The sequence below is a fragment of the Budorcas taxicolor genome, chromosome X (assembly GCF_023091745.1).
Source record: "Budorcas taxicolor isolate Tak-1 chromosome X, Takin1.1, whole genome shotgun sequence".
Classification (NCBI taxonomy): Eukaryota; Metazoa; Chordata; class Mammalia; order Artiodactyla; family Bovidae; genus Budorcas; species Budorcas taxicolor.
In genome coordinates this window covers 62,380,740-62,403,136 of record NC_068935.1, presented here as the reverse complement: position 1 = coordinate 62,403,136, position 22,397 = coordinate 62,380,740, and the positions used below count along the sequence as shown (strand labels likewise).

Here is a 22,397-nt window from a genome sequence, read left to right as displayed (position 1 = left end):
AATTTTCCAGGACTGAGAGCAGCCCCAGGAGGGGACAGGGAGGGGTCACCATCATGGCTGCAGATGCGCGCTGTGCCCACCCCCAACCCCCTGCCCCCAGTCCCAGGCTCCCCTGAGCGAGCCACCCTGCAGTCCCCAGATGGCTCATCCCGTTAAGCTAAACCCTCAGCCTTCCGGGCGGCTTTGGGAAGAAAAGCAGTTCCGGTCCGAGCCAGCTTGAGCTTGTTAGGTGAGGGAGGGGCAGCATCTCCAGCCGAGCTCGCTCCGGGAGCCTTGACTGGCCGCTGGGGGAGACGGGCAAGGTCTCAGGGCTCAGGCTGGGGGCGGGGCCTGGAGCTCAGGGAACCCCCCTTCCCAAGGTGACGAGGGTTCCCTGACTCCTCAGAAGCCCCGATCTGGAGCTCTGGCCCAGCCTCAGAGTGAAGCAGCTTGGGAGACAGGCAACTGAGGAGTATGGGACCCAAAGATGGCCTGAGGAAGCCAGGGGCCAATCAAGCGCAGGCACCCCCAGACACGTTGGAGAGAGCAAAAGAGTATATAAGCAAAGCAGGCAGAGGGGAAGGGGCAGAACGCCATTTGCAGGCCGGGTGGGGTGATGCCTCTGAGGGGAGGCTGTGGCGGGGACCTGGGTGACGTGACTACTGGGACAAGTTCAGGAATGGTGAGGTCCTGGCTGGGGCAAGGAGCCTCCAGAATGTAACAACTTGCTTGTTCTGAGGAGGTTGGCGGGGAGAGGGATCGCAGGGCTGGAGGAGGATACGGTGAACTGCTGGCACTTTCTGAGAAGGACACGGTGTGAAAAGAGCAGAGCCAAGAGTGGGGACCCCCTGTGACCTTGCCGGGAGGGCAGGAGACACGTGTCAAGGCCAATGGCAGGACGGGAGGGAGCTGTCACCTGCCGCGATCATGGTGGGGTCAGAGGCTTCTCAGGGAGAGGTGACTCGGTCCCAGAGAACTCTCAAGGGTGAGCTGGCTGCGGAAAATGGCTCCAGCTCCTTCAGAGACCACCTCCAGCCACTCGGAGCTGGGGTGTCCGCATTCAGGGGCTGCAACAGGCTGGTTCCAGTGGTTCCTGATACCACCTCCCGCCTCCCGGGACCCCACGTGGCCCCCTCCTGTGGCCCACACTTCTCTCAGTGACACAAATCTGACCAGGCCCTCCCCACGTGTCCTCTCCTGTGGTTTCCTCACACCAAAGATCCACGTAACATTCATGGAGCTGGCCCACAGGCCATGACCCGGGGTGCTTCTTCCTTGCCTACCACCTTCTGGTCCTGCACGGTTCAGGTCAGCTGCTATCTGGCCCAGGAAGCTGGAGAGGAGGCTGAGGGGGGCCTTGACCCACACCCACACCCACACAGCCTTCCACGTCCAACTGAGGTGAGCTGGCCTTCGGAGACACATGGAGTTCATGGACTGGTCCTCTGGTGTGTGGACCCCAGCAGCCCATGGGAGTGCCCCAGCAGACAGGGAGGTCTCCAGTGTTTGAACACAGGCAGAGGGGTTTCCAACCCTCAGTGGGGTCTCAGGGCTTTGCCAGCACATCCCTCTGCTGCAGCAGAACCTCAGCTGAAAGCCAGGAGGCTGTCCTCCACTGGCAGGGCCCAGGTATTGATGGCCCTTCCAGTCAGTTCAGTCACTCAGTCGTGTCCAACCTTTTGCAACCCCATGGACTGCAGCACACCAGGCCTCCCTGTCCATCACCAGTTCCCGGAGCCTGCTCAAACTCATGCCCATCAAGTCAGTGATGCCATCCAACCATCTCATCCTCTATCACCCCCTTCTCCACCTGCCTTCAATCTTTCCCAGCATCAAGGTCTTTTCCAGTGAGTCAGTTCATCACATCAGGTGGCCAAAGTATTGGAGCTTCAGCTTCAGCGTCAGTCTTTCCAATAAATATTCAGGACTGCTTTCCTTTAAGATTGACTGGTTGGATCTCCTTTCAGTCCAAGGGGCTCTCAAAAGCCTTCTCCAACTTCACAGTTTAAAAAGATCAGTTTTTCAGTGCTCAGTCTTCTTTATGGTCCAACTCTCACATCCGTACGTGACCACTGGAAAAACCATAGCTTTGGCTAGACGAACCTTTGTTGGCAAAGTTATGTCTCTGCTTTTTAATATGCTGTCTAGGTTGGTCATAGCTTTTCTTCCAAGGAGCAAGCGTCTTTTCATTTCATGGCTGCAGTTACCATCTGCAGTGATTTTGGAGCTCCCCGAAATAAAGTCTCTCACTATTTCCATTTTTTCCCCATCTATTTCTCATGAAGTGATGGGACCGGATGCCATGATCTTTGTTTTTTGAATGTTGAGTTTTAAGCCAGCTTTTTCACTCTCCTCTTTCACCTTCATCAAGAGGCTCTTTAGTTCTTCATCGCTTTCTGCCATAAGGTTGGCCCTTCCAGGTGGGTTCCCAATCACTCCTCCCCTGTGAGATGCAAAGCATTCCCCAGGCAGAAGCCACAATTAGACTGTGGGTGAGAGGGAGGAGGTGAAGAGGAAGGGGAGGGGAGGAGGGGAGAACTGGAAAGAGGGAAGGCCAGCCCAGAGGGCTCCTATTGTCCAGGGAGGCCTTGGAATTCGGGCTGGGGATTGGAACCAGTGCTGGTTGAAACTGGGGTCTTCGGAGTAGTGGGTTGAGTGGGAGGTCACCCTGCCCTGGGGTGACTGGTTATGCCAAGAGGGTCTCACAGCTGGAGACAGGGTGGGGGCAGGTTGGGGGCTCCCCTTCTTTGGAGGCTGGCAGGCACAGGAAGCTTTGGAGTTAGAATTAGCTGGGAACAAAGGAAAAACTGGAGTCTACCTTGAAGGGCTTTGTGCTTCCAGCCACTGGAAAGGGGAAGAAAGGTGCAGGCTGCCTGGTGGGCTGGGGGGAGGGCCGCCCAAAAGGCTGGAAGCCTGCGGAGGCAGATGGTGGACAACCTACCCCTCCCCAGCCCGCACAGCACACTGGTCCAACAGCTGTGCTCATCCACACAGACCTCCCCCAACAGGATTTTTAAAATTGGTTTCTGTGTTGTAAATGAACTGTCTTTTTATCAGAAGAGCTTTAGAGGCACAGACCAACAGCGGAGCTAATATTGAGAATTCCCACCCCCACTCCCAGCTTCCCCTGTTACTAACACTCTCCGTTGTGTGCTCCCGTTGTTACAATAATCAACCAATGCTCTACATTGTCACCCACTGAGGTCCAGTTTTCTGCCTTTGTCCTGGTGCCTGAAGCTGCCGGTACTGAAGACATGATGCCAAGCAACCCAGGGCCCTTTCCCTCTGCCTCTGTACGTTATGCAACCCGGGACCACATGCCCGATCCCTGCCAAGAAAGGGAAGGTTCCAGTCCACGGTCATATTCATATTTCCTCTTGTCTTTTTTCTGCCCCAGGATCCCATACTGCATTGGCGTCCCGTCTTCTTTGGTTCCTCTGGGCTGTGACAGTCCTCATTTTTGGTGTCCTGGAGGAGGTCCTGGAGGACTCCTTGGAGTTTTTCTGGTTTTCATGTCTTGAGATGACAGGGGGATGGTTATTGAGAGGAGGCCCGTGGAAGTAAAGTGCCGTTCTCATCACACCCCAGCAGGACACCATGCTTTCCACATGACTCCCACTGTTAGTGCTGACCTCGGTCACCTGGCTGAGGTCATGGTAGTTCAACAGATGTCCCCGTTTTCATCCTGTCCTCTTGGGAATGAAGTCACTGGGCATGGCCCACCCTTGATGAGTGGTGGTTATGCTACCGGGATAGGAAGAAAGGGGCCAAGGCACAATCCTTAAAGAATGACACACCCATTGAGAAAAGCAGGATATGACAGAAACTGGTTAAAACTGATTATGTCCAAGATGGCAGAAGATTCTACTTTCCGTAGACCTTGAGCCCCAATGTAATGCATTAACATACTAAATGACACACCCACAGGTGACAAGACAGTTCACAGGCTGACCATAAAAGGCCAAAAAGAGGGCGATGGCCTAGTTCTTGTCAGTCTCCACCCCTTCTCCAAAATAGTTGGGGTAATCCTCCCCCTAGGTAGCCTATGAAGCTACCCAGCCCCTAAAAACTAAGCACCTATATTTCAGGCCCACTGTCGCCTCTGAGACACACTGCAGTCTGCCTTTCGAGTGCGTTGTTTGCTGCTTAGTCGCCAAGTTGTGCCCCAGGCTTTGCAACCCCAAGGACTGTAGCCCACCAGGCTCCTCTGTCCATGAGATTGTCCAGACAAGACTAGTGGAGTGGTTTGCCATTCCCTCCTCCAAGGGATCTTCCCAATCCAAGGATCGAACATGAGTTTCCTGCATTGGCAGGTGGATTCTTTACCACTGAGCCACCAGGAAAGCTAAGGAGTATGTTTCTCTCTGTAAACCTGCTTTCACTTTACTCTGGCTCACTCTTGGATTCTTTCCTACACAGAGCCAAGGACCCTCACCTGAGAGCTGGGCATGGTATGCTCTTATGGCCCGTTTTCCTGCACCATCTTTCCTGATGATGGGACCTCAAAGGGCATAATCTCAGTCCATCTGTTGGGCTGTGGCTCTCCTCTGTGGAGGGTGGCTGGGACTAATCCCAAGCCAGGTAGATTCAAGTAGCCTCTCAGGTGGTGGCTGACACCGCCTGTGGAATCTAGCAGAGACCGGTTCTCTGGCCATGAAGGAACCTGAGGCTTTTGTCCTTTCATATTTATCATTCTCCCCTATTGCTCTGTCTCTTAGGACTTGAAAAGATTCACCAAGAGAACCATACAGACATCCTAATTACAGGGGCAAATAGGGGTAAGCTAAAAAGCTCGTTCGTTTTTTTCCCTAAGCTAGTTCTAGTAACACGTAGTTGTCTTTAACGTCATTCAAAACGATGCTCTTAGATTCTTTGGTGACTCTGTCATACCAGTGAGCGTTTTTAAAAAAGCATCAAAATCGGTAAACGTTTGTGTAACCATTTTAATATTGAAGATGGAAGAAAAACACCAGAATTTTCAACATATTATGCTGTATTATTTCAACAAAGGTAAAAAGGCAACTGAAATGCAAAAAAAAAAAAAAAAAAAAGATTTGTGCTGTGACTGATTGAATGTGTGGAAAGTGGTTTGTGAAGTTTCATGCTGGAAATTTGTCACTGGACAATGCTCCTTGGTTGGGGAGACCAGTTGAAGTTGATAGTGATCAAACTGAGACCTTAACTGAGAACAATTAACTTTACATCATGCATGAGATAGATGACATATTCAAAATATCCAAATCAAGCATCGAAAATCATCTGCACCAACTTGATTATGTTAGTCACTTTGATGTTTGGGTTTCACATAAATTAAGGGGGCAGGGGGTTGGGGGGGGACCAAATTGTGACAGGGAATGGAAAGTGGATACTATACAATATTGTGGAATGGAAGAGATTGTGGGCCCGGTGAAATGAACCACTACCAACCACACCAAAAGCTGGTATTTATCCAAAGAAGATGATGTTGCATATATGGTGGGATTGGAAGGGAGTCCTCTGTTATGACCTCCTCCGGAAAACCAAACAATTAATTCCAAGTACTGCTCCCAATTAGACCAACTGAAGTCAACAGCAAACACAGTTGTCCATCAGGAGACTACAAGATCACATGTTTCTTTGATGACCAGGCAAAAACTGTTACAGCCTGGCTGGGAAGTTCTGATTCATCCACTATATTCACCAGACAGCCCACCTTTGGATTTCCATTTATTTCGGTGTTTACAAAATTCTCTTCGTGGAAAATATTTCAATTCCCTGGAAGACTGTAAAAGGAACCAGAAATAGTTCTTTGCTCAAAAAGCCAAACTGTTTTGGCAAGATGGAATTATGAAAGTGCCTGAAAAATGGTGGCTCAGACGGTGAAGTGTCTGTTTACAATGTGGGAGACCCGGGTTCAATCCCTGGGTCAGGAAGATCCACTGGAGAAGGAAATGGTCACCCACTCCAGTATTCTTGGCTGGAAAATCCCATAGACAGAGGAGCCTGGTAGGCTACAGTCCACAGGGTTGCAAAGAGTCAGACACAACTGATTGACTTCACTTTTTCTTTCTTTAGTGGGAAAAAATAGTGACTATGTTGTTCAATAAAGTTCATGGTGAAAATGAAAAATATTTTTATTTTGACTTTAAAGCCCAAGGAATTTTTTTGGCCAACCCACTCACTGGTGACTCAGTTCCCCTCTATGGCTCCTTGGGCCTGACTCCAGCTCCATACTGGATAACAGTGTCAGTCTGGTTCTGAGGCACCAGAACTGTGGTGAAGAACAATTTGGGGGACTCTCTGAAGCTTCCTCAAGGTTTGCAGCTCGGCTCCCCATGAGGGCTGTTGGGACTAAGGCCCTCGTAGCACCCCCAAGCAGAAGTTGCAGGCGAGCACCTCCTTCTTGAGGGTCATAGTCCCTTCCCACGCTAGGAAGTGCACCTTCCTAGTCCCACCCAATCTTCCTCTTGATTTCAACCCCCTCATTGATGGTGTCACCAAAATGAGGGCTGTGTTCCCCACTCGCATCTCTTAAGGGAGCCCGGATACCCCTCAGTGGAAGCTGTGAGTGAGTGCCTTCTCAGGGGGCTTAGGAATCTCTCCTGGGAATGGTCGTGGTTGGACACCTTCCCTCCTATCTTGGATATTGCTTATGTCCTCCTTGTCTCCTGACTTCTTGGCCTTTCTCCTGATCCTTGAACCTCTTAGCCAGCTTTCCCAGCAGATGGGTGTTGCCTCTTTTACTTCTGAAGAGAGGGAGGCTCTTCTCCATCTCAAGGTCCATATCCTAAGGGGAACTTCAGCCTTGAGTTGTTATCACTGCCTGGTGGGTACGAACCAGCCCTACCCTTCAACTCTATTTGTTTCTCTTTTGTGGCAGTGATAAAGATAATCTCTAGTTGACTCAGAGCCTAGGTCTCCTTCCTCCTTCTCTGAAGGATTTAGGCCCTGGGACTCTGGTGGGGTTTTTTCCCCCCACTAATCCAAGAGGCCTACTCAGGCTAACCAACCTAGAACATTTGGGGTGCTCAACAGGGAACCCATGGTTGCCTTTGCCAAACAGACCCTTTCTCTCATGGCTGGACAGCCACAATCCCAGTTTTCCATGCTTAATTAAACACCTTTTCTGCCAAATCCCCAGAGTCAGGGACTGTCAGGGATCAGGCCAATTATACTGTCTCCTAAATTGCCATCAATGAATAGCAAGGAGACATAAGAAGACCTTCTTAAATGAACAGTGCAAAGAAATAGAGGAAAACAACAGGATGGAAAAGACTAGAGATCTCTTCAAGAAAGTTCGAGATATCAGGGGAGTATTTCCTGCAAGAGAGGACACGATAAAGACAGAAATGGCAAGGACCTAACAGAAACAGAAGAGATTAAGACAAAAAAAAAAAAAAAGATTAAGAAGAGGTGGCAAGAATACACAGAAAAGTGAAAGCGAAGTCGCTCAGTTGTGTCCAACTCCTTGAGACCCCACAGACTGTAGCCCACCAGGCTCCTCTGTCCATGGGATTCTGCAGGCAAGAACACTGGAGTGGGTTGCCATTTCCTTCTCCAGGGGATCTTCCCAACCTAGGGATCGAACCCTGATCTCCAGCATTGCAGGTAGATTCTTTACCATCTGAGCCACCAGGGAAGTCCATAGAAGAGCTATACAAAAAAGATCTTAATGACCTAGATAACCACAATGGTGTGGTCACTTAACTAGAGCCAGACATCTTGGAGTGAGAAGTCAAGTGGGCCTTAGGAAGCATTACTACCAACAAAGTTAGTGGAGGTGATGGAATTCCAGCTGAGCTATTTCAAATCTTAAAAGATGATGCTGTTAAAGTGCTGCACTCAATATGCCAGCCAATTTGGAAAACTCAGCAGTGACTACAGGACTGGAAAAGGTCAGCTTTCATTCCAAGCCCAAGGAAGGCAATGTCAAAGATTGTTCAAACTACAGAACGGTTGTGCTCATTTCACATGCTAGAAAGGTAATGCTCAAAATCCTTCAAGCTAGGCTTCAACAACACATGAACCAAGAACTTTCAGATGTACAAGCTGGATTTAGAAAAGGCAGAGAAACCACAGATTAAATTGGCAACATCCGTTGGATCATAGAGAAAGCAAAGCAATTCCAGAAAAACATCTTCTGCTTCATTGACCATGCTAAAGCTTTTGACTGTGTGAGTCACAACAAATTGTGGAAAATTCTTCAAGAGATGGGAATACAGACCACTTTACCTGTCTCTTGAGAAATCTGTATGCAGGTCAGGAAGCAACAGTTAGAACTGGACATGGAAAAACAGACTGGCTCCAAATAGGAAAAGCAGTACGTCAAGGCTGTATATTGTCACCTTGCTTATTTAACTTATATGCAGAGTACACCACATGAAATGCTGTGGTGGCTGAAGCACAAGCTGGAATCAAGATTGCCTGGAGAAATATCAATAACTTCAGATATGCAGATGACACCACCCTAATGGCAAAAGGCAAAGAGGAACTAAAGAGCTTCTTGATGAAGGTGAAAAGCAGAGACATTACTTTGCCAACAAAGGTCCATCTAGTCAAGGCTATGGTTTTTCCTGTGGCCGTGTACAGATGTGAGAGTTGGACTGTGAAGAAAGCTGAGCACTGAAAATTGATGCTTTTAACTGTGGTGTTGGAGAAGACTCTTGAGAGTCCCTTGGACTGCAAGGAGATCCAACCAGTCCATTCTGAAGGAGATCAGCCGTGGGATTTCTTTGGAAGGAATGATGCTAAAGCTGAAGCTCCAGTACTTTGGCAACCTCATGCAAAGAGTTGACTCATTGGAAAAGACTCTGATGCTGGGAGGGATTGGGGGCAGGAGGAGAAGGGGATGACAGAGGATGAGATGGCTGGATGGCATCACCGACTTGATGGACGTGAGTCTGAGTGAACTCCGGGAGTTGGTAATGGACAGGGAGGCCTGGTGTGCTGCAATTCATGGGGTCGCAAAGAGTCGGACACGACTGAGCAACTGAACTGAACTGAACTGATGAAGGTGAAAGAGGAGAGTGAAAAAGCTGGCTTAAAACCCAACATTCCAGAAACTAAGATCATGGCAGCCAGTCCCATCACCTCAGGGCAAATAGAAGGGAAGAAAGTGGAAGCAATGACAGATTTTATTTTCTCAGTTCAGTTCAGTTCAGTCGCTCAGTCCTGTCCGACTCTTTGCGACCCCATGAACTGCAGCATGCCAGGCTTCTCTGTCTACCACCAACTCTCAGAGCTTGCTCAAAATCATGACCATCAAGTTGGTGATGCCATCCAACCATCTCATCTTCTTCTTCTTTTTTTTTTTTCAATCTCATCTTCTGTCATCCCGTTCTTGGGCTCCAAAAATCACTGCAGATGGTGATTGCAGCCATGAAATTAAAAGACCTTTGCTCCTTGGAAGGAAGCTATGACACACCTAGACAGTGTATTAAAAAGCAGAGATATCACTTTGCTGACAAAGGTCTGTCTAGTTAAAGCTATGGTTTTTCCAGTAGTCATGAGATCTGAGAATTGGACCGTGAAGAATGCTGAGCACCGAAGAATTGATGCTTTCGAACTGTGGTGCTGGAGAAGAGTCTTTAGAGTCCCTTGAACAGCAATGAGATCAAACCGGTCCATCCTAAAGGAAATCAACCCTGAATATTCATTGGAACGATTGATGCTAAAGCTGAAGCTCTAATACTTGGGCCACCTGATGTGAATAACTGACTCCTTGGAAAGGACCCTGGTGCTGGGAAAAATTTAAGGCAGGAGGAGAAGGATTCAACAGAAGATGATATGGTTGGATGGCATCAACGACTCGATGGACATGAGTTTGAGCAAATTCTGGGTGGTGGTGAAGGACAGGGAAACCTGGTGTGCTACATTCCACAGGGTCACAAAGAGTTGGACATGACGTAGTGACTGAACAACAACAACGTTGCCATCAAGACTTATCTCTGAAACACTCTCTCGAGTGTTTAACGGGGTCCACCCATTTCACCCATTCAAATCCCTGGCAGCACACTCCCAGGCTTGTGGGATATCTATCAGGGACGCTGGCAAAGTGCCAGGATATCTATCAGGGACACTGGCAAAGTGCAGAATGAATAACCAGGATCTGGTCAGAATCCATCAGACCCCTGTGTCATTGTGACACCTTAAACAAAATGTGAGCAACTGTAGACCCTCTGAAAGAGTTTAGTTAGGATGCATATTAGCTAATTGGGGAAAATTTAGACAGTGTGGTTTAAGAAAAAAATTAATTTGCTTTTGTAATCCTGTATGGCTCCAATACAAACTAGAGGACCAAGAGATCTGGCCAGAAAATTGAGTCATTGAGTTACAACTCTATCTTGCAGCTGGACCTATTTTGTGAAAGGAAAGGGAAATGGAAGGGAGTCCCATATGTTCAAAGGTTCCTGTCCTTAATCTAAGATCCAGGTCTAAAGAACTCCTATCAGATGTGGCTGGCTCATAACCCTTCAAAGGGGCTTCTTCCCTGACAGGAGACTGATGTTTTGGAGAGTCCCCTTATGAGTCCAGCTCTGGGAATTCCCACCTCCCCTGATTCTGAGAGGGGACAATCTTCCAGATCATTCCCCCTAACTCCTCATCTGGGCATCTGGAGACCTCAGGTCCCCATGAATCAGCTCATGGACTTGGCCTTTGGAGTATTCAGTGATAGCGATGAGGTTGAAGAAGCAAACCAGATTCAGGGACAATAAGGATGAAAAGCACAATTACTGGGGGCAGCCCTGACCCCTGCACCACCTCAGAGTTACCCTCCCTTACAAAAGCCCATGGCATGGGCAGAGTTCAAAAAGCCAGGATCAGAGCCACTGTCTTGCCAAGAAAGTATCGAAGTGTGGCCAAGAGGAACATTGCAAGGATGAATGCCTTCTGTATGGGAAAAGCCCACTGGGTCCCTGCCTGATATGAAAACGAGGGCCACTGGAAGTGGGATTGGCCAGGAACCTCCCTAGCTCGAAAAGGAAACCTGGTCATTTGTCTGGAGCAGCCTCAGGTAACACTTGACGTGGCAGGTAGGACAGTTATTTTCTTATCAGATATGAGGGCCACCTACTCTGTGCTAACTGATTTCCCTGGACCCTGGTCCTTCTGATCGTGTGTGATAATGGGGCTCAATGGATGGCCAAAGCTAAGCAATAAGCCCTCTACCACCCTCAGCTGCTTCCTAGGAAGTCGTACCTTCACATGTCAGTTTCTGCTCAGGCCTGAGCATGCCTTCCCCTTGCTGGGAAGGGACTTGCTCACTCAGTTTGAGACAAGAGTCCAATTTGGAGAACCTTACGAGGAAGCCACCCTCCAAGAAAAACGAGCGCTCTTGCACGTGTGAGCCTGCCTCAGTCTTAAGCCAGAGGGGGTCTCCCCTCCACCCCAGGTTGATTCTCAAGGGAACCCCACTGTGTGTGATGCTGAGATTTTTGGTGGAGCTACTGCTGTTAGGCTACTTTTAGAAACAGGACCATGTGAGGCTGCTGTTGGCCAGTCTCTTCAGATATGAGGCTGAACTGGGGGCCATCATCAGAGAATTTTTTTTAAACCCACGGAAGATCTTCAAATAGTTTATAGACAAGTTACCAAAATGGGAGGCCACCTGTCTGATTAAACTAACCATGTGTTAGTCGCTCTGTCGTGTCAGACTCTTTGCAACCCCATGGGCTGTAGCCCACTAGGCTCCTCTGTCCATGGGATTTTCCAGGCAAGAATACTAGAGTGAGTTGCCATTCCCTTCCAGGGGATCTTCCTGACCCAGAGATCGAATGCAGGTTTCCTGCACTGTGGGCAGACTCTTTACCATCCGAACCACCAGGGAAGCCCTGTAACCATAGCTAACCATAGCTAACCTTAGCTGGTAGGAATCTGCGGGAAGGCTTTCCCCCCTAAGCTAAATGAGGGAAACTGAAACAGGCCAACATATAGGTGAATGGGTGTGTCACTCCTTTAATGTCATTGAGGTGGCCAGCCAATTGTTTGATGTAAAAAAAAAAACAATGATCTTCTTGTTTTGTAAATCTAGTCTTTACAGGACCAGAGGTGTGGCTCCAGAAATAATCAAATGCAGGGAACGTGAGTTGGCTCTCTCGTCTGGGAAGATCCCACGTGCTGTGGAGCAACTAAGCCCATGTGCCACAACCACTGAGCCTGTGATCACAGAACCCGTGAGCTGCAATTACCGAGCCTACGCCCCCTAGAGCCCATGCTCAGCAAGAGAAGCCACCGCAATGAGAAGCCTGCACACCGCAACTAGAGAGTAGCCTCCGTTTACTGCAACTACAGAAAAGCCCACACAGTAACAAAGACCCCCGCACAGCCAAAAAAATATAATAATAATAACAATAACATAAAACTGAAACAAAAATGCACATCTTGCAAAAGAGGGTAGGTGACTTGGACCTTAACTGGTCAAGGACAAATAGAAATTCTAAGTGGATCCTTCTAGCACCTGCCCCTGCTTGTGTGTGTCTTCCCACTGGCTCCCAGCATTTGTCTTCCATGTATTTAATTGACTGATTCCAGCAGGCAGGTAGAGAGTGCTCAGAATTATTAACGTTTACCTTCAGGAGGAGCAATGTTGGCAACTACAGCCAAGGGCTTACATGTCGCTCCTTCTGCTTTTGCTTTTGACAGATGCCACTCATTTCCAAAGTAACGTAGATCAGCTCCTTTCCACCCCACCCCCTATTCAGGGATGTGGTTTTGTACATTTCTAATACGTGTCGATTCTTTTTGTCACAGTCTGCATTCCTTCTGAGGCTGAAAGCTCAGCCTTTCTGTACACTGGAGCTGAATCGAGTCTCAGAGAGAGAATTTCATGTAAAGTAGAAGAAAGAAAGAAAAGTGAAGTCACTCAGTCGTGTCTGACTCTTTGTGACCCCATGGATTGTAGCCCACCAGGCTCCTCTATCCATGGAATTTTCTAGGCAAGAGTACTGGAGTGGGTTGCCATTTCTTTCTCCAGGGGATCTTCCGGACCCAGGGATCGAATCCGGCATTGCGGGCAGATGCTTTATCCTCTGAGCCACCAGGGAATCCCAAAGTATAAAAGTAGAAAAGGATAGCTTTATTGCTTTGCCAGGCAAAGGGGGACACAGCAGGCTACTGCCCTCAAAACTGTGTGTCCCAGCTTGGAAAAGACAGTGAGGAATTTTATAGGAATTGTTCAAAGAGAGCAGGATTGGCTTGTGGACCTTCTGATGGTGGTGAGGTAAGTAAGCATCAAGATTATCAACCTTCAGGTCCAATTGATCTGGGGTCTACATTTTTTGTGGGCAGTATACCAGGGGGCATTTCCAGAATCTGCAGGACAGCTCAAAGACGTTGTTCTGTGTAGGCAGGGAAACAGGACCTTGCCCCAACCTGCTCTGGACAGTTTATTTCTCCCTGGTGTGTCATCCCCTCCCTCTCCTAAAGAACAACTGCTTGAAACTGCGCATTGGAACTCAGGGAAGGTCACAGTGGCTGAATGAATGCTGTTTCCTGTAATCAAAGACACAGGCGCACAGAAAGGGTTTGGGCCTTGGAGGATCACTTTCTCGGATCTCCCAACCTCCTCCCTCTTTCTGCTGGACGGTTCTCTACAGGGTGTCATGTATCCACTGTGACAGCATCATCACGCAGAGTATTTTCATGGCCCTAAACACACCCTGGGCTTCCCCTAGTCAAACCCTACTCCCCTTCTCAAACCCCTGGCAATTCCTGATCTATTACTGCCTGTAGCTTTGCTTTTTCTGAAATATCATATAAAAGTAATCATACAGTATGCAGCCTTTCCCAAACTGGCTTGTTTTGCTTATCAATGTGCATTTAAGATCTGTGCTTTTTTTTTTTCATGGCTGCATAGCTCTTTCCTCTTTATTACTGAATCATATTTCATTGACTGGATGGGCCACAGTGCGTTGATCCATTCACCTAAGAAAGTACATCTTGGCTGCTTCCAGTTTTTGCTGATTGTGAATACACCTGATGCAAACATTTGTGTGCTGGTTTTTCTGTGCCTGGTTTGTCTCTACTCCTTTGCGTAAAATACAAAGGGGTGTGGTTGCAGGATTGTATGGTACATTTAGTTTGGTAAGACACCACCAAGCTGTCCTCCAAAGTGGCTGCATCATTTTGCAATCCCTCCAGATTGCAAACTCCAGGAATCAGAGTTCCTATTGCTCTACAGCCTCTACATGCCACCATGGGTGTTGTCCATGGTCCAGATTTTGGCCATTATCATAGGTATGTAGTGGTGTCTTATCGTTTGAATTTGCAATGCATGAATGACCTATGTTAAACATCTTTTCATATGCTTATTTGCCCTCTGTATTTTTTTCCTTGATTAGATATCTTTGGTCTATCTTTAAATTGGGTTGCTTGTGTTCTGTTCAGTTCTCAGAATTCCTTATCTATTTTGGTCCTTTCATGGATCACAACCTTGAGATGGTGAAGGGGCTTGCATAACTCAGTGAGAAAGCAAAGGAATTCCACAAAAACATCTACTTCTGCTTCATTGACTACAGGGAAGCCTTTGACTGTGTGGATCACAACAAACTGTGGAAAATTTTTCCAGGGATGGGAAAACCAGACCACCTAATCTGTCTCCTGAGAAACCTGTATGCAAGTCAAGAAGCAATAGTTAGAACCTTACATGAAACAACAGACTGGTTCCAAATCGAGAAAGGAATATGTCAAGGCTGTATATTGTCACCCTGCTTATTTAACTTATATGCAGAGTTCATCATGTGAAATGCCTGACTGGATGAAGCACAAGCTGGAATCAAGATTGCTGGGAGAAATATCAACAGCCTCAGATATGCAGATGATACCACCCTTATGGCAGAAAGTGAAGAGGAACTGAAGAGCCTCTTGATGAAAGTGAAAGAGGACAGTGAAAAAGCTGGCTTAAAGCTCAACATTCAAAAACGAAGATCAGGGCATCTGGTCCCATCACTTCCTGGCAAATAGATGGGGAAACAATGGAAACAGTGACAGACTTTATTTTTATTTTCTTAGGCTCCAAAATAACTGCAAATGGTGATGGCAGCCATGAAATTAAAGGATGCTTGCTCCTTGAAGAAAAGCTATGACAAACCTAGACAGTGTATTAAAAAGCAGAGACATTACTTTGCCAACAAAGGTCCATCTAGTCAAAGCTATAGTTTTTACACTAGTCATGTATGGATGTGAGAGTTGGACTATAAAGAAAGCTGAGCACTGAAGAATGGATGCTTTAGAACTGTGGTGTTGGAGAAGACTCTTGAGAGTCCCTTGGACTGACTGCAAGGAGATCAAACTAGTCAATCTTAAAGGAAATCAGTCCTGAATATTCATTGGAAAGACTGATGCTGAAGCTGAAACTCCAATACTTTGGCCACCTGATGTGAAGAACTGACTCATTGGAAAAGACCCTGATGCTGGGAAAGTTTGAAGGCAGGAGGAGAAGGGGACGACAGAGGATGAGATGATTGGATGGCATCACTGACTCAATGGACATGAGTTTGAACAAACTCCAGGAGATAGAGAAGGGCAAGGAAGCCTGTTGTGCTGCAACCCACGGGGACCCAAAGAGTTGGACATGACTTAATGACTGAGCAGCAACATCTATTCTGGATAGCAGTCCTATATCAGGTATACCTTTTGCAAAGATTTTCCCCCAGGCTGTGGCTTGTTTTCTCCCTCTCTCTCTCTTTTTTTTCTCATTGTCTTAACAGTGTTGTCTACAGAGCAAACATGTCACATTTTGATACAGTGCAATCTATCATTTTCTCTTTCATGGACCATGCTTTCCATATTGTATCCCCAAACTCATCATCAAACCCAACGTAAGACAGATTTTTCTCCTATGTTTTCTTCTAGATATTTGCCATTTTACATTTAGGTCTGTAATCCACTTTGGGTTCATTTTTCTGTAAGGGGTCCCCTGAAAAGATTTTGAAAAGCTCTTTACCCACCGCCATATAACACACACACGTGTATTGTGAAGTTGACATCCACAGTATTTCAACGGATGTTTCAACAGTCATGAAAGGTATAATTTCCAGTGTATTGTAAATAGTAGATTTCAAACAAAAACTGTGAGATCACTTTTTCCACTTCCACAGGTGATGTTCATGCCACAGGCTCTTTGGAGGTGGTTCTTTTCTTCCTGCCTCCCCTTTCCATCCGCTGCCCCTCCTTTGCCGTCCTTCTTCTCGAGGGCCGCCTTTTATTATTCACACATCCTCGTACTTCTCCAAAACACCAATTACATTTCTTGTTAGGACCTGTGACCACTGGGGCAGTGGATTAGATATGTGGATGTATAATTATGTAACAAGCAAGTAAGACGTGGTTTCTGTGTCAATTAGTCCAAATGTTCAAGAACAAATAGTACTTCTTGCCAGTATGAGATGGGGTTCACTGTTGGCTCCATTCCTCATTTTTTGCTCTTTTAGGTGGAGACTCTAGGAAACCCTGTGCACAGATCAGAGCAGTTGGGAGGGGAACCCAGGCTGCCAAGTGCTGAGGCCCCTGGAGCCTTCCCAAGGGAATTGAGAGAGGCGGTTGAGAAAGTGAAACTGAGGGGGCATTCCCCGACCCCCAGTTTTTAAAATGTAGTTTGAATTGGAGGATAATTACTTTACCATATTGTGTGGGTTTCTGCCATATATCAACATGAATCAGCCATAGGCATACATATGTCCCCCTCCCTCTTGAACCTCCCTCCCACCTCCCATCCCAGCTTACCCCCTCGGTTGTCACAGAGCACCGAGACCCCTCTATTTCGAACAAAGGATGTGCAGGCGTTGCAGTATGGAGAGACGATTTTGATTTTTTAATTTTATCTTTTGGCCTGCATGGTGTGTGGGATCTTTGTCCCCTGACCAGGGATCGAACCCATGCCCCTGCACTGGAAGAATGGAGTCTTAACCACTGGACCACCAGGGGTCTTGAGAGAGAGTTTTAAAAACCTTTGCCTGCCCCGTGGACCCTCTTGAACACTTTGTGTCAGACTGAGGGCCTACAGACCCCCTAGAGGACAGATTCAGTGGGATACTCACAGACCCTGAGATTCCTTGAAGACCCCACAACACTGGCCTGTGTGGGTGCCCTCCTGTCAACAGCCAGGATACCTGTCATCCCGATCCTTGGCGGGACCTGGACCCCCTGGGAGGAGTGCCAGAACTGAGATGAGACTGGATGGGCTGAATCCACTTATTGTCAGATGAAGGATTGAATTCAGTCACCCAGCACTTAACTTCCTAAGCGGTTCTCCTGGGCCAGGTCGGCAGAGACACTCTCTGGGAACGGATGCTTTGCTGAGATGTATGTTCTTCAGACAAGGCAGGCAAGGTGACGTTCTATAGAACGTGTTGGAGGGGGACAGCTGAGGCCAGTCAGAGGAGGCAACATTCTAGTTGAGACCTGATGGAATGAGGTAGCCAGCCAAGCAGATACCTGAGTGAAGAGTATTCCAGGTGTGAGGCTGGCAAGGACCAGTGCAGAAGCCCTAGGGCACGGGCCTGAGTGGCATGTTTGAGGACCAGTTAAGAAGCTGGTGTGGCTGAAGCTGGCCGCAGCTGCTAGAGCAAGGGGCAGAGTGTGTAGAGAGCAGCCAGAGCATTGATGGGGGAGAGGGACCCATCCTGCAGAACCCTGGGCCTCCCTAAGGATTTCTGCTTTGGTTTGCAGTGACAGAGTGCCACGGCAGGGTTTGGAACTCAGGGTTGGCCAGATCTCAAGGAAAGGCTTGCTCCAGAGGCTTGAGGTGGGGGGTAGGGGGGAAAAAGGGGCCAGTCGGAGAGGGTAAGGGTGTAATCAGAGGGCAGGGGAGCCCAGTGAGGAGGCTGGTGCTGTCCCCACCTGAGTGCCCAGGTGGGCTCAGGCCAGGGCTGCCAGAAGCAGCAGTAGCAAGGCTGGGGCGAAGGCGGGAGGCTGTTTTTGGCCAAGCGGCCTGATGGTCTGTCGGCGCAGAGGACAGTACAGCGGGAGACCTGAAGGCAGGCGGAGAGCCAAGGGCAACATGTGGGTGAAGAAACTTCTGCATGGCTGCCGCTGGTGGTGGTGCAAAGGCCCTGGGGTCGACCCCTTCAGGTTGCCAGCGGGGCCGGGGGAGGTGGTGGTTGCTGGAGCCTGCGGGAACCCGCACAAATGACCAAGGAAGGAGGCGGGGGCGGCCGGCGCGGGCCGATTGCCTTACAAGGCGCCCTGCAGGGCCGCGGCCGCATGCTCGGCCGCCAGCGGGCAGCGGGGCCAGGCGCGGAGGGGGCGGGACTGCCGGGGCGCGGGCGGGGGGCTCGGCGCGGCGGCCACTGCCTAGGGGCGACGCTGCGGCTTTGCCGGGGCTCCAGGTCCGCAATGGGCGCGCGCGCAGGCGGGGTCGCTCGTAGGCGAGGGGGCGCGCGCAAGCGGGGCGCGCGCAGGGGATCGGGCCGTGTCCGGCGCCGCGCACACCTGTCACTCCCAGCGCGCCCCCGGCCGGCACGCGCGCGGCCCACGCAGCTCCGGACTCGGGAGGCCCTGGCTGCGGAGTCCCTCCCGCCGCGAGGCGCCACGGGGCTGGGCTGCGCTGGGCGGCCGCGTGGGTGGCCGTGGCGGGCCGCTGTGCTCGGGGGTCGCAGGTGCATCTCGGGCGGGTCGGAGCCCTCGGGGGAGGAGGGCCGTGGGTGGCAGGTCTAGGCCTGGGGGTGAGCGGGAGCGGTGGTGAGGAGGGAGGCCCGGGGCAGGGGAAGGGGCACGGAGCCTTCTAGAAGGCGGCCGATCGCGGCTGACTAGGGCGTGCGGGGGCGGAGAGGGGGCGTCTGGGGGCTAATCGCGTCGGGGGCTGGTCGTGCGCGGGAGCGGGGAGGAGGATGGGCGTCCAACTGGGAGTGCGGACCCGGACGGTGGGGGAGGGGCAGGGCGGGCAGGGCCGGGCCGGGCCGGGCTGGGGGAGGGTGTGCGGGACCAGGGTTCCGGACTGAGGCTGTCTCTGAGGGCGCCCTGGGGGCACCGTTGAGTCTGGGATTGGGGCCTGGGGCTGCCCCTCGCCCCAGGGAGCTTCTCCCCACCTCGCCCTGCACCCCCAGACATGCTGCTGCTCAAGAAACAGACGGAGGATATCAGCAGCGTCTATGAGATCCGCGAGAAGCTCGGCTCGTGAGTGTGTGTGTGTCTAAGGGAATTTGTGTGCCTGCGTGGGAGGGGAGGGGTGCTATGGGACCGAGAGGGCATCCCCATCTCCTTCAGCTCAGGAGGTCCTTTCCTGTCCTCTCCCTCCCTGCCTGCCTGCCTCTCTGCCTCAGGGGCGCTTTCTCCGAGGTGGTCCTGGCCCAGGAGCGCGGCTCCTCACACCTTGTCGCTCTCAAGTGCATCCCCAAGAAGGCTCTTCGAGGCAAGGAGGCCTTGGTGGAAAATGAGATCGCGGTGCTCCGTAGGTGTGTGCCCCGCCAGGGCCGGGGAGTATTCTGGGCTGGAGCGCCCCTCCCCCCACCCAAGAAAGGCCTGGCCTGGGGCTCTGCCTGGCTGGACTGGGCTGGGCTGGGAGGAAGTAAAGAGACTGTTGGGCTTCCCAGTGGTGGCCCACAGGGGGCTTCTTTGTGCTGTTGCAGGGTCAGCCACCCCAACATCGTGGCTCTGGAAGATGTCCACGAGAGCCCTTCCCACCTCTATCTGGCCATGGAGCTGTGAGGATGGCAGGGTCAGGCGGGGTGGGGTGGGGGGCACTGGGTTTGGGTGGTAAGCTGGGGCCGGGGGCAGGGGGCTGGGTCCGCTGAGTCGCTGCTCTCCTCAGGGTGACAGGGGGTGAGCTGTTTGATCGAATCATGGAGCGTGGCTCCTACACGGAGAAGGATGCTAGCCACCTGGTGGCCCAGGTCCTTGGCGCTGTCTCCTACCTGCACAGCCTGGGCATCGTGCACCGAGACCTCAAGGTGCCTGCCCACCTGGGGCTTGCCTGGTGTCCCTGTGCCAGGGATCTGGGGAACCTGAGGGCACCTAGCTCCCAGAGGGGCGCTGGGGCTGACCTGCCGTTCTTTCTGCTATCTGTGCGTCACAGCCTGAAAACCTCCTCTACGCCACCCCCTTCGAGGACTCCAAGATCATGGTCTCTGACTTCGGCCTCTCCAAAATCCAGGCTGGCAACATGCTAGGCACCGCCTGTGGGACCCCAGGCTATGTCGGTGAGTGAGGGGGTGCCCCCAGGCTCCACGGGGAGCCGGGGGAGGGGGCAGGAGAACCTGTGGGCACTGTGGTGCCAGGGGCAGGGCAGGCGGTGGGTCCACTAAGCCGCACTGAAGGCGCGGTGTGCGTGTGCACGGGTGTGCGTCTGTCTGTCTCTGGCCTCCAGCCCCGGAGCTCTTGGAGCAGAAACCCTACGGGAAGGCCGTAGATGTGTGGGCCCTGGGTGTCATCTCCTACATCCTGTGAGTGACCACTGGGAAGGTTCTTCTTCTGCCTGCCTGCCCCCGGCTGGGTTGGGGAGGTTTGGACAGCTGGCTGATTCATTTGTGGGTGCCAGGCTGTGTGGGTACCCCCCCTTCTACGACGAGAGCGACCCTGAACTCTTCAGCCAGATCCTGAGGGCCAGCTACGAGTTTGACTCTCCCTTTTGGGATGACATCTCAGAATCAGGTGAACTTGAGGCTGATCCAGAGCTCAGGGAGGTGGGTAGGGACGAGGGCCCATGGGGACGTGGGGGGCTAACCCCGGCCTGACCTGGCTTCCTGGCTTCAGCCAAAGACTTCATCCGGCACCTTCTGGAGCGAGACCCTCAGAAGAGATTCACCTGCCAGCAGGCCTTACAGCATCTTTGGTGAGTGGGACCTCTGCTGAACTGTCCAGGGGGAACCTTCAGAACCCCCACTGCCACTGACCTCCGGCCACCCCCTAGGATCTCTGGGGATACAGCCTTTGACAAGGACATCCTGGGCTCTGTCAGTGAGCAGATCCAGAAGAATTTTGCTCGAAATCACTGGAAGGTTAGTGTGGACATGGACCTGGGGGAATCAGCTCAAGGCTGGCTGCTCCTTCCGTCAGCCTCAGGAGGATGGTCTGGGCGGCCAGTGACCTTTGTGGGCCTCCAAGTCTTGGGCCTGCAAGTCTTGGAGGACCTCTTTATGGGCCTCCAAGTCTTGGGCTTGAGATGTGGTGGCCTGACGCCCCTCTCTCCTGGCAGCGCGCGTTCAATGCTACCTCCTTCCTCCGCCACATCCGCAAGCTGGGGCAGAGCCTGGAGGGTGAGGAGGCCTCTGGACGGAGGGTGATGAGCCGCAGCCACCCGGGCCTCCCGACCGGCCAGCCCCCCGAGTGGTGACAGCCAGGTGCATGCTGGGAGATGGCTCCTTGGCGAACTCCAGAAGTGGCAGGCCCTGGGTGGCCTAGAGCTCAGTGGGCTGACAGCAGAGAGTGCAGACAGGGGCGGCAGGGGAGCCGGGGTCCGCTGAGAGGGGGATGAGAGAGAGGTTGGGGGGCAGGCCATGCTGCTGGCCTGGATTCTTGAGGGGCCCAGTGCCAGGCCCCAGTGGGCACCTCTGCTGAGAGCCTGGGCTGGGGGCCGGGGGCACAGGGCATGTCATGGGGTGGGGGCTCCTGGGTGTCCGCTTTCCTGTACTTCTCTCTTTCCCTCTCCTCCAGGCAGATGCCCAGGCTGAGCACATGGACCCTCAGACCCCCCAGCCCCACACACCCCACCCCGCCAGCCCAGGGTGGGTTGCCACGGGGAGAGTTTGAGTCCTGTTGGGTGGGGTGCATGATGCTGGGGTGGGGCATTTGCAGACTTCCCCTCCCCTGTTGCCACCACACCCCGGCTATGAGCCAAGAGGCCCCAGAGATGTCTGGCCCGCGCGTGTTCTGTGCTTCACTGTGGGTGGTCCTGCTTGTGTCGTGGCCCTCCGGATCCCCCACCCACCCCAGTCTCCCTCAAATCAATAAAGACAGACAGAGCAGTGGGCAGTGGTGAGCTGGAAGGAGGGATGAAGGGTGGCAGGGCAAGGGTGGAAGGGGCTGGGTGTCTTCCATGGGAAGGAAATCAAGGAGGCAGGTCCATGGCCGCGAGACTTGGCCCATCACCGCCCAAACTTCTGCACACAAGCACCCGGCAGGCCAAGGACTTCCTGTCCCCACTCTCCAAAATGCCAGCAAGAGTCAGCCCAGCAGGCCAGCAGGGCCACCACTCGGGGTCGGCCTGCATGTGGCTCTGGGGCCCTGGGAGAGAGAGAATGGGCGCATCTCCTGCTGGCAGCGGGGGTGGGAGGCGGGGAGGGCTGTCTCCAGGCCTCCAGGGATGGGCTGGGCCGTGCTCAGGGGCAACTAGAGTCCTGGGCGGTTTTCTTCCCTCTCTCCGTTCCTTTCCCTGCTTCCTGGGGCCCTGGATGGACAGTACACGCCCTGTGTTTGCAGGCAAAGGCTCTCCAGCCTCGGTATCCAAGGCTGAGGGAAGAGCCCCTGGCCAGTAGAGGGCGCCACTGGGGCCCCCACCATGTGCT

General features: G+C 51.8%; 1 protein-coding gene and 1 non-coding gene across 4 annotated transcripts; one reads left to right on the top strand and one right to left on the bottom strand.

The window, feature by feature from the left end:
- Positions 1–3,196: 3,196 nt before the first annotated feature.
- On the bottom strand, positions 3,197–3,324 carry LOC128070665 (small nucleolar RNA SNORA57). The gene has a single exon (XR_008201639.1). It is a non-coding gene; the product is annotated as a small nucleolar RNA SNORA57 (small nucleolar RNA).
- A 14,647-nt stretch (positions 3,325–17,971) lies between these two features.
- Positions 17,972–21,862, top strand: PNCK (pregnancy up-regulated nonubiquitous CaM kinase). 3 transcript variants are annotated; one of them, XM_052663033.1, is made up of 12 exons: positions 17,972–18,027; positions 19,002–19,071; positions 19,218–19,349; positions 19,524–19,598; positions 19,706–19,844; positions 19,970–20,093; positions 20,261–20,336; positions 20,432–20,544; positions 20,647–20,725; positions 20,804–20,891; positions 21,089–21,233; positions 21,547–21,862. In XM_052663033.1, exons 1-11 carry the CDS (start codon positions 17,979–17,981, stop codon positions 21,224–21,226), a joined length of 1,083 nt encoding a protein of 360 aa, XP_052518993.1. In that variant the 5' UTR covers positions 17,972–17,978; the 3' UTR covers positions 21,227–21,233; positions 21,547–21,862. The 3 variants fall into 3 exon arrangements, with proteins under 3 accessions (XP_052518993.1, XP_052518995.1, XP_052518994.1); XM_052663035.1 differs by lacking the exon at positions 17,972–18,027 and adding an exon at positions 18,215–18,284; XM_052663034.1 differs by lacking the exon at positions 17,972–18,027 and adding an exon at positions 18,435–18,554.
- The last annotated feature ends 535 nt before the right edge of the window (positions 21,863–22,397 follow it).

What these genes read in the sequence shown, in the direction of transcription:
- PNCK (XM_052663033.1), top strand. Translation starts at nt 17,979, where the DNA reads ATGGCTGCCGCTGGTGGTGGTGCAAAGGCCCTGGGGTCGACCCCTTCA. An exon ending in ATCCGCGAGAAGCTCGGCTC is followed by an intron (nt 19,072 to 19,217) that starts GTGAGTGTGTGT and finishes TCTCTGCCTCAG; the next exon opens with GGGCGCTTTCTCCGAGGTGG. An exon ending in TCGTGCACCGAGACCTCAAG is followed by an intron (nt 19,845 to 19,969) that starts GTGCCTGCCCAC and finishes TGTGCGTCACAG; the next exon opens with CCTGAAAACCTCCTCTACGC.